The 11,656-nt window shown below is 44.1% G+C and overlaps 1 protein-coding gene across 1 annotated transcript in view; it reads left to right on the top strand.

The window, feature by feature from the left end:
* The first annotated feature begins 5,292 nt into the window (after positions 1 to 5,292).
* Positions 5,293 to 11,656, top strand: part of PDE11A (phosphodiesterase 11A) — a 434,307-nt gene continuing 427,943 nt past the window's right edge. Inside the window, exon 1 of the mRNA XM_036858971.1 lies at positions 5,293 to 6,204. Coding sequence (XP_036714866.1) covers positions 5,293 to 6,204 — 912 coding nt within the window. The remainder of the gene's footprint in view (positions 6,205 to 11,656) is intronic.

Genomic DNA, 11,656 nt, shown 5'->3' with positions numbered 1-11,656 from the left:
GATGATCTCTAAGGTTTCATCCAGTACTAAAATTTAATAGGTCTTCTTTGGAATAACAAAAGTTACCTTGCAAGTAACCCAGTGCTTTGCATGTTGCTCAATAAATTTTAATTGACAATGGCAGTGATGGAGTAATGAATACTTGGATCGTTATTCTTGAAAACTAGTTATTCTTGAAAACTACAAATAGGGCCCCTTTATCTTCTCCAATGAGAGGCTACTTGGTCAATATTTACAACTTGGTGGAAAGGGGGAAGTGTAGATAGGGAGGGAGTCTGCAGTGTTTCTTACTTGAGCTGACTATCTTCACAATATTGTATCTTTTCAGGGTGAGTGCCATAGAGGGTTTTGTTGACTGCAAATGTAATTGTAGGGTGTATTATAGTTTTGGTGGAATTAGCAGGGAGCAGAAGAGGGCAGAATTACACAGAAAATTCTCTGGAGTTACAGCATCCGTTATTTCCTAAGGGGACTTCTTCAAGGTTCCATTTTGGGCCAATTATTTTCCATTTGCCCCTGCAGATCTTACACAAATCCCTTGTCTTATCCTACTCTCTGCCCAGGAGGGATGACATATGGATTCCATCAACAAGCTCCTAACCTCTAGCTTCTAGCTAGGTCTGGTCAGGATATGAGGGAGGGAGAAAAATGAAATCAAGGTATTTATTCCCGATATCCCATCCTTTGAGGTCAGCTTGAGCTGTCCATGTCCTTTGACAGGTTGTCACTGCTTCTCTGAAGGCAATAGTCACTACACAAGTCTCTCTTCTTCTGGGTCCTGGTAACTGTTCCCTTCCTGCTCTCATCAGGTCTAGGGGTGGTGACTTCTCTGCTGCTGTGAGTCCCAAGTTCCTTCACTATCCTTGTGGTTTACCTGTGTAATTAGTTCCTTTGTAAATTAACCCTGTTAGAATTACTTTGAGTGTGCTCTGTTTCCTGCTGGAACCATGACTAATAGCTATACCATTCTACAAATGGAGAATGAAGATGAAATGGCAGCTGGTGCCAGATCGTCACACATCTTATCATGCAGCCCTCCATCACAGCCCTCTGGAGCATCTTAATTGTGCTCTCTGTCACCTTTCATTTTCTTCCTCAACAGTTGACTCCTTCCGTGGCCCCATGAACCAAGCAGGGAATAAGTCTATAGCCAATTCAAAACCAAACCACAAATGCTCAATTCCTTCTCCTACCCTTCCCAGTATTCTACTCCAACTCCTCTTGGCACTGTAGACTGTGAGATTCCCAATCAAAGGCAGAGGTTTTTGTCTTGGTCTTCTTTTGTTCCTAGAGCCTGGAACATAATACATCTGAAACACCTGCTTATGTAATGAATACATGGAAGATGGAATTAAGGAAATGTCTATTTATTAAGCCCTGTTTCCAGGCAGCCCAGGGGTGGTCTGTTTCTCTCCCTTCCTTGAAGATGCTCATTGCTTTTCTTGCCTCCTTGCACAGCAGTGCTGCTCTATTCTGACCAGTCGTGTGCTGGTAAATGGCTTTTGTTGTTTTTCTATAACAGCTTTAATGAGATGTAATTCACATGCCATACAATTCACCCATTTAATATGTACAATTCAGTGTTTTTAGTATATTCACAGAATTGTGCAACCATCACCACATTCAATTTTAGAACATTTAATTACCCCCCCCAAGGCCTTATACCCATTAGTGGTTACCCCTCCCCAACCAAACTTTCGTACATCTCCTCTTGCTCCCATCTCCTGGCAACCACTAATCTATGGATTTGCTTATGCTGGACATTTCATATAAATGAAATTGTACAGTATGTGGTCCTTTGTGAGTGGCTTCTTTCACTTTGCACACTGATTTCAAGCTTCATTCAAGTTGTAGCATGTATTAGTACTTCATTCATTTTTGTTACATCTAAATTTATTCCACTATATGGATACACCACATTTTATTTATCCATTCATCAACTGGTGGGCAGTAGAATTGTTTCCTCTGAATTCTGGTAGGTGTTTGACAACTAGCAATCTGGGGAAAAAAAGTCCTTCTTCATAGCATTTGTTGATTTCCTTGGTGTAAATACCCCCATCATGGCTGATTGCAAGCTACATGATGTCACTGAACAGGGAGTTGGAAAGAGATGCTAAAACAGGCTCTTGTGAGCCCCTATAAGCCAGCTCCAGCATACCACTCTGACCATCTTTACTGATGGGTCACCCAAGTTACCAGAGATGTGGCCACACACTATTACTTTAGGATAATAATAATGATAATAATAAAAGTAATACAACAGGGAACATTTATTGAGCACTTTATGTGTACCAGGCACTGTGCTAAGCTCTTTTTTCTCATTTAATTCTTGATCACAACTCATCTCCTTAGCAGCCTGCAGCTCCGAACTACCAATATTCTATGCTTGATTCAATGTCTCCTAGCTGGTCTCCCTACTGTTTCTTAAGTACTCCAAACACATTATATCTCACAACTTCAGCACACTTCCTCTAACTGTTACACTCTTTTCCACAGATATTAACATAGCTCATTCCCTCATTTCTACCAGATCGCTGCTCAGGTATTCCCTCCTCAGAAAGGCCTTTCTACCACCTCATCACTTTATTTAATACTTTGCCAAGTTTTGTTTTTCTTCATAGCACTTATCACTGACATTCTCTTATTCTGTATACAGTTGACCCTTGAACAAAGTAGGAGTTAGGGGCGCCAACCCCTGCGAAGTTGAAAATCCGCCTATAACTTATAGTTGGCTCTCTGTATCAGTGGTTCTGCATTCATGGATTCAACCAACCCCGGATCGTGTAGTACTGTAGCATTTGCTGCTGAAAAATATCCGTGTATTAGTGGACCTGCAGTTCAAACCCCTGTTGTTCAAGGGTCAACTGTATTTATTTGTTTACTGGCTGTCTCCCCACCACACTGTAAGCTCCGTGAAGGCAGAGTCTTTTGTTCACAGTTGCATTGCCAAGACCATGCCCTTAATCACACTACTAAGCTGGGGAATTTGGAATTTTCAAACAAGTGCCTCTCTTCTCCCTCTCTGCTCCTCCTGCTGCTGTCAAAGGAATGTTTAGAGAACATTATACCCCAGTCCCTGCATCTCTGTTACTGGCCCAAATCCTGGTAGAGCTAGGACTCAACTGACACAGGTGGGAGACAATGCAGTGATGTGGCTGAGAGTGTACCTCCCTCTGGAGCCAGTCTCAGGACCCACATCCCAGCTCTGGCGCCACCTCACTGTGTGCGCTGGGTAAGTTACTCAACTCCTCAGAGTTTCCTGTCTTTAAAACAGGATAATAAGAGTCCCTACCTCATACATCTGTTGTGAGGATTAAATTAACATGTTAATTTAAAGTGATCAACACATAGCAAGTGTTCAATACACCTTGTTGAGTACATCGTCTGGAGTAAGCTTTACTTACTGCGTAAGTCACTTGTATGTCCTGCCACATGGAAGCCCCGTAAAACTCGCTACCTGCCTCCTCTGCAGCTTTTCTATTACCCTCGTCACTGGCATTCTTTTTTTTTTTTTTTTTGTAAGTGCAGTTTATTTATTTATTTTAATTAATTAATCTGTTTATTTTTGGCTGCACTAGGTCTTTGTTGCTGCAACGCGGGCTTTCTCTAGTTGCGGTGAGCGGGGGCTACTCTTCGTCGTGGTGTGCAGGCTTCTCATTGCGGTGTCTTTTGTTGTGGAGCACAGGCTCTAGGCACGCAGGCTCAGTAGTTGTGGCTCACGGGCTCTAGAGTGCAGCCTCAGTAGTTGTGGCGCATGGGCTTAGTTGCTCCGCGGCATGTGGGATCTTCCCTGACCGAACCTGTGTCCCCTGCATTGGCAGGTGGATTCTTAACCACTGCACCACCAGGGAAGTCCCGTCACTGGTGTTCTGTAAGAGCACTTCTAGATTGTCCTGCTGTCCCAGGGAACTGGATGGTTCTCCATCTGCTTTTGTTTCTCACAAAAGAGGAGACTCTTGGGCTTCAAGAGAGTGTGATCAGCCTGCTTCTCTTTCCTGGCAAATCACCTAAGCTTAGCCACTAAGTTGGAAAAGGCCTAAGGGAAACCTGGTTATTCTTAGCCTAACTAGCTGAGACTAGCCAGATCTGGAGCATCCCTAGGGCTGGGGAAAGAAAAGCTCCCACAGAGGAGAATCTTTGCCCACAACCCTAAGATACTGAAAGTAAAGGAAGCCAGACTGAGTGAAGAAAGAAAGAGATGGCAAGTCATTCATGAAAAGAAGAGTAACCACCCCGTATGCAGGACTGGCTTGGAAGGAAGCCCTGAGGCCCTCAAGTGCACTTTACTATGTGCTCCTGCTAGGCAGGGTCCCTAATCCAAGGACCTGTGTTTTACACCCTCCTTCCGTGTACCACCCTCCCGTCTCCAACCCCAGGACCATGAATTTGGTTAAAGTCATGAATTGCTCAGATGGGGAACTTCATTTAGTAATTTCCGTAAATCTAGTTCTGTTACTATTTACTGAACGCCCACAAGGAGCTGGGCAGTATTAGTGGGCAGTCCCAGGAATCCTAGGAGCCAAGAATCCACAGTCACATCCCAGAAATATAATACCCCTGTCTCTCAGCATCCTTATTTCCTCGGAGTCAGCTTCTGGGTCTGATCCATGCACAACACAAACACTTCCTAGTACCTGGGCTCCCGCGGGGCCTCTGTGAAACGCTGGAGGATTAAGAGGCGGGGAATAGGGAGGGATGGGGAGGTAAGGAAGGAAGGAGGGGGAAGGAACAAAGTGCGTCTCCCCCCTCTAATCGTGTTCCGATCAGGAGTCGGCCGTGTTCCCAGGCGCCGATTCCGGCCGGCAGTCCAGAGACTCTTCCAGGAACCGCCTGGCATCCTGGCCGCGGACTTCGGCTGGTCTGGCGCTCGCGTCTCCCTCCTCCCACCTCTCTCCTCTCTCCGGGATCCGTGCCTCACTCAGGGGCGTGTCCTGCCCTACCTCCCTTTCACAGTGGTCCACTCATCCTGTTACAGCGACGGCGGTGGCGGCGGCGGCGGCGGCAGCCAGAGCAAGAGCAGCGGTAGCTCGGGGTTTTCAGAACGAGCGGCAGCAGCTCTGTGGGGGCACCTGTGCGGCGCAGAAGTAGCAGGACCGGGGGTGGGGTTCGTGCCAGCCGCTGAGCCCGAACGGAGGGGCGCTTCCCAGCCCCTTAGGATTCCACTGCTCCGCAGAATCTCGGCCCGGAGCTGGGAATACTGGTGGGGTGTCATGTGCAGGGCCGGCTAGACGGCTGGGGCAGGGAAACATTTGGTCCAAGTGTAGAGAGGCAGAGAAAGCTGTGTCTGGGACCATGACAGCCTCCCGCCTGGACTTTGGGGAGGTGGAAAGTTTCCTGGACAGGCACCCAGAGTTGTTTGAAGATTACTTGATGCGGAAGGGGAAGCAGGAGATGGTGGAGAAGTGGCTGCAGAGACACAGTCAGAGTCAGGGGGCTTTAGGCCCAAGGCCCACACTGGCTGGCACAAGCGGCGTGGCTCACGGCGGTGGCAGAGGTAGCAGCAGCGTTGGTGATGGCACCGGACCAAATGGCTCTGCTAGCAGCCAGCACACTCCGGGTGGTGGGGACTCAGGTGGGGTTCCCCTGAGTCCCAGCTGGGCCAGTGGCAGCCGCAGCGATGGAAGCCTGCAGCGGAGAGCTTCTCAGAAAGAGCTAAGGAAGAGTTTTGCCCGCTCCAAGGCCATCCACGTGAACAGGACCTACGATGAACAAGTGACCTCCCGGGCCCAGGAGCCCCTGAGCAGTGTGCGGCGGAGGGCACTTCTCAGGAAGGCCAGCTCCCTGCCCCCCACCACTGCCCACATTCTCAGTGCCCTGCTGGAATCGCGGGTGAATGTGCCTCAGTACCCACCTACCGCCATGGACTACAAGTGCCACCTCAAAAAGCATAATGAGCGTCAGTTCTTCCTGGAACTGGTCAAGGATATCTCCAATGACCTTGACCTTACCAGTCTGAGCTACAAGATCCTCATCTTCGTCTGCCTCATGGTGGACGCTGACCGCTGCTCTCTCTTCCTGGTGGAAGGGGCAGCTGCTGGCAAGAAGAGCTTGGTCTCCAAATTCTTTGACGTGCATGCAGGAACCCCACTGCTGCCCTGCAGCTGCACAGAAAACTCAAACGAGGTGCAGGTCCCCTGGGGCAAAGGCATCATTGGCTATGTCGGGGAGCATGGAGAGACGGTCAACATTCCTGATGCCTACCAGGTAGGACTTTGCACTGTCCCCTTCCAGAGCCCCATTGGTCTGGGAACCAAGCCTTCTGTTACCCTTTGGCATCCAGGAACACATTAATGTAGACTCTTCACAATATGAATTTTAATTTTTTAAAATTTATTTATTTATTTATTTATTTATTTATTTATTTATTTATTTATTTATTTATTTATTTATTTATGGCTGTGTTGGGTCTTCGTTTCTGTGCGAGGGCTTTCTCTAGTTGTGGCGAGCAGGGGCCACTCCTCATCACGGTGCACAATATGAATTTTGCTATTTAAATTCCTTCTGAGTTTAGACTAGTTAGAATGTTGCTACACTGTCTTTGATCTAATGGTCTTTTCCTAACACACTGTAGCTTGTGGAAAATTCATATATCACAGGGGCTACGTTTTGTACCCAATAATACCTCATGTTTCTCTGTCAAGATACCTTGTCTTTAAGAATGTCACTGTATGGTTTTAGAATGCATTTGTTAGGTGCTAGAAAAAGATGTCTACTCCAGAATTCCAGTGTTAGTCTGAGGAAAATGGGCATGTTGGTGTCTCTGATGTCATTTTGGGACCGTAATGCATTTCATTCTCATTCAAGACTGGGGAGAGATCATGAGTTCCAAGGTAAGGAAGACGAGGAAAAGAGGAGGAAAGTCAGGGGAAGAATGGGCCTCCGACCCATTTATGCCTTTTTAGCATCTATTTTAACTGTTTCTGGTGTTGAGCTGAGAGAGGCTGGACAAATTGAGGGGTTATTTAGGCTTGAATCCAGCATTATCTGCAGTCAGCTTTTGACAGGACTGAGCAAGTAGGTTTTTAGTTTGTGAAACAAACAAAAAATGGATAATTTTCTAGCAATTCCAAAGGCAATGAGCAGGGTGAACATGCTAGTTTCAGGGGGAGAAGGAAACCCAACATGCTGTCGTCTGCTATTTCTAAGCCTTTTATTTTCACAGTGATTTGAACTTGCTATTAGATCCCGGATCTGAAAGCCAGTCTGTTCTAATTTCTTCAGTGTCTATTCACTGAACATAATGAAACTGGATGCCACTTTCTATGGGACTACTTTGGTGTTCATAATAATGGAAAGTTCTTATCCTTGGTCGTGAAAGTTTTGTAGTCATTTGATGAGCTCTTCTTCCAGTTGTCTAATAAAGCTGCATGTTTCTCTAGAGTTTGTTGCTGTTGCTCAGAATAGCAAAAGTGGTGGGAAGGACACTAAAGGTAAAATTTTCTCAATTTCATCTGAAAGTTGACAATATTATGTAGAAAATTGACGAGCTTGTACTGAAACCAAGTTTCATGTTTTTGTGAGATGTCTATCAATATAACACTTTAATGTTAAGGAATGCCTATCAAAATACCATTTTTATTTACTTTTTTATTGATTAGATGCATTATTCATTATATCCTTCTTAAAGACTTTGATAGGTTTAGGACAAGCAAGCAGTGAGTGATCTTTAATAAGTGTCTATTTCTCTATAACCCTAGAAAGCCATGGGAAGAAATAAAAGCATTTAATAATTGATATGTTGAAGATTCTGTAAAAAGTTGAACAATCACAAAATCTTCTCTTTCTCATTATTTCCACATCCTTATTGTGTGCTTGGGCTAAAAAAAATCCCTTCCTAGTAGAATGATGCTTGTTATAGACCAGAATTGCAGTCTTTTCTCTTTATTGCCCTTACTTTTCTTATTCTTCCCCAACTGATTTTCTCCATTTCTATAGCTTTTGTTTCTTAGCCCCCTCTGTCAGCTCCTAACTTTTATTTAATACTGTTCATATGCTGTCTTTTCTTCAAGAGCGTAATTCTCAGCTTCCTCAGCAGTTAACTTGTCTTCCTGCTGCCTAGAATTGAGGCTAGAGGTGTTACCACAGGCATAGAAAATCAGGTTTTCAGCGGCTGATGTTTCTTCAGGGCCCTACTCTACTCTGAAGACAGACGGTAAAGCAAAGTTGCCTTTTAATATTTGGGAGCTGACTTTGGGAGTGGAGAGTTCTTCTTTTATCCCCCCAGGGTAGTAATGATGGCTGTAAAGACTAGGTTGTTGGGAGGACTGGCAAAAGGCAGGGAGGGGAAGTGTGTTATAGAGTTTAAGATCTTGGTTCACTGTCTTCATTTTGATCTGCTTAGAAAGTTTCTCTTTTCTTTCTCCATTATCTTCTACCATATATGTCTGTATTTTTAACCTGGTGTGTTTTTCTTCATTTTTACTTCACTACTTTTCTTCAATAAAATTACCTTTTTTTCTTTATTATGGTACACCAGTCACCATTACTGTGACCTTGGGAGAATTTCTTGATCTCTGAGTCTCAATTTACTCATATGCAAAATTGGAATAATAACACCTCTGTGGTAGATTATTGTTTTGAAAATAAAATGAGATATTGCATTAAAGCCCCCAAAACAGTACCTGGCACACTTCAATTATTCAGGAAATGGTAACAGTTTATGATGACCATGGTGATACCTAGTTTACTAGTATTCTTTTTCTTTCTCTTTATCTCATTTTCCATTTTTTTTCTCCTTATCTGGGGCTGAGATATGAACTCAGCACATCCTGACCAGCCTTATCTTTCCCTAAGCAATACTCCACCCTTAAATTAAATATTTTAGAACCAACTTTACATTCAAGGAATGTGGAAATAGCTACTCTTCCACCTTCTGCTTAAGATTCCTCTAAATGTGATTGATAATACTTGACCATATCCTGTCCTATCAAAAGTTCTACATTTTGTTCCTTTTAGAACTCATGCAATATAAAACTTTTTATAGAGTTGTATTAATGTTGCATCCTTCCCAAGTTCTAGTGTTTTCCCTTCTCCTCTCCATTTCCGGCTGTTATAGATTTCTCTTAATGAAAACTGACAACCTTCCAAATGCATGTTCTTTTATCACAATATTGTTGTAATTCTGATAGTATACGTAAACATCTTGACGTTTCCATGTAAAAATATAACCATCCTCCCTGATTCTTTATTAACTACTATATTTTTAAGGTGTTTCTTGCTCAGGATCAACTAGTGTGCTTTTTTTTCTTCAGGAGATGAACTTTGAAGAACTTATCACATGGAGTTTAAAAATTTAATTATTTGATAAATAAGATTGATGATCCTCTTAGAGGTTCAGAATATGGGTGAGAGAAAGGCATTGAAAACACTTACAAAATTATAATAAACATGGCATCCCGAAGTCAAGAGTAGACTAATGAACTACTAAAGTCGAATAAAAGTTTTGACAGCAAAAAAACTCCTGTTTACTTCATTATTTTTCATTACTTTTCTCAATTAGTCCTAAAAAACAGACTTGAAATTAGGAGACAAATAAAGAATTGGAAGTGAAAAAAAATTTATTCTACGTATCCAGTATCATAGTGACTGCAGTCTACCTTTTTTCCCTGTTATAAGTTATTAAACAACCCACTTTAATATAGTAATGAAAAAATAGCCCTCAAGAGGTTGAAAATAAGAGCACTCAAGTAACAGGTGTTCTCTTTGAGGTTATTCTAAGCATTCAGAATATAGAACTTTAAACATTAATAAAAAGTGTGAGATGATATTTTTGTTGGTGTTGATAAATGATGATACAGGTGTTTGATGGGCTTTTGGTTTGAAAAGCAGCCAGGATGTTTTGTTAGGTGAGCTGAGAGGAGGAAAGGGGATGACGCAGAAGGCTTACAGGTGTGCCAGGCTTTCAGAAAACCTGATCTATTTGCACAACAGATTCATTTATTCATCGTTTCCAAAAAACATACACTATACACTGAGTGCCCATTATACCTAAGCCCCGGGTAGGGGCCCTGTGGGTGTACAAAAACAAGAGGACATGCTTCTTGCCTTCTAGGTACTTCCAAGTTCTTCCAAGTACAGGGTTTTGTACTGTTCACAAACAACTGATGTCAAGCTGTACTATTGATAAGTTGATAAATAAATGACACAAACTAAATGGCATTAGTCACAGAGGAAAATGGAGTCACATTGTGACTTGGATCATTATAGAAGACTTCATGGAGGAGGTGTCAGTCAAGCTGGGAAGAGGGTTAGTTTTCACTGTTGGAGATAGCTGTGGAGTAGGGGAAGGCATCCAGGTACAGCAAAATGGCTTCAGCAGAAACACTATAATGAGCAACCCAAAATATGTATAGGGGATAGTGAGTGGTTTAATTTGGCCAAAGTATTGCATATGCTGTAGAATGGGTATGCAAAAATAGGATGGGGGCAAAAGAAGAAAGAACCTTGAGTGCCTGACTAAAGAATTTGAGCTTCACTAACAGTAAGCCACAGGGAGCCCTTGAGAACCTTTTAGCATGGTCAGAGTGGGGTTTTGGGTAACCTGGTGGCAGTGGCTAAATGGATTGAACAAGGGGAGGCTCAAAGCTGTGAAAATAATTAGGAATCTATTATGATGGGCTGGTGGAGCCAGATGAACTACTGAACTAAAGCATGAACAGTAGGAATAGACAGCAGAGGACAGATGGGGATGTCCTGCAGGTGTGAATTTGGGCAAGGAGGGAGGGAAGTCAGTGATGACTCAGAGATTCTACACCTGAGAAATATGGAGAAGGGTAAAGCCATCATTAAAAATAGGAAGAAAAGCTGGATGAGTAGAGATTCCAAGTAGAGCCAGCTACATAATTTGTGGAGCTCAGTGAAAAATGATTAAGCAGGAGCCTGGCTGGAGGTGGAGAAGTCAGTATTCCCTTCCCAAGGGTCTGCTGCTCCAACCCACAGCAGATGTGTGACCCCCAAATGATTTCAACCTCCATGCTGAGAAATTCTCGGTACCTGGATTGGGTGTGAGTGAGAGGCCCTTGTTGAGTTGCCTGCTGAATGTGCCATAGTGCTGCCAGCTCTGGGTGGGGATGACCACAGCCTTGCTCCTCTTCATGACGGCATGGGGCAGGCACCTGGCCCTGCCCCCACTCCCACCCAGGCCCCAGCCAGGAGCAGAGGGCAATGGCAGATCAGTTGGGCCTCACTCTCAACAGTTTTGACCTGATTGTGGCTCCTGGTCTCAGGGCAGGCCTGACAAGGGGGTAGGCTGGGCGGGGCCCAGGGTACCAGGCAGCAGGAATCCGTGGCCAAGAACCAGTCCTGGGCAGGCAGTGGGAGGGGAGACTGAGTGTGAGCCAAGGCTCCAAGCTCTGGGCTCATACACTATTGTTCTGCTGAACTTCGTTTGCAAAGCACAAGTTCAAAGATAAAATTATTGAGAATTTCACACAGCACAGCATTAAACCTCAAGCAGGGAGCCCCTGTGCAACTGCACTGGTTACATGCCCAAGAAGCCGGCCCTGATTCTGAGTCATAGTGAGTCTTAGGTGGAAAAGTTCAATTTTATTCCAGCCTAGTGTCTACTGCTTTCGCATGGCCTCAGCTCCATGCTAATTAAATTCCGTGCCATTTTCAATGGCTGGATAGTACTTTTCTATTTCTGTGTTTTTCATCC

The sequence above is a fragment of the Balaenoptera musculus genome, chromosome 7, assembly GCF_009873245.2.
Source record: "Balaenoptera musculus isolate JJ_BM4_2016_0621 chromosome 7, mBalMus1.pri.v3, whole genome shotgun sequence".
In the NCBI taxonomy this organism is placed as follows: Eukaryota; Metazoa; Chordata; class Mammalia; order Artiodactyla; family Balaenopteridae; genus Balaenoptera; species Balaenoptera musculus.
Note: the sequence above shows the minus strand (reverse complement) of the source record. Positions and strands in the feature narration are given on the sequence as shown.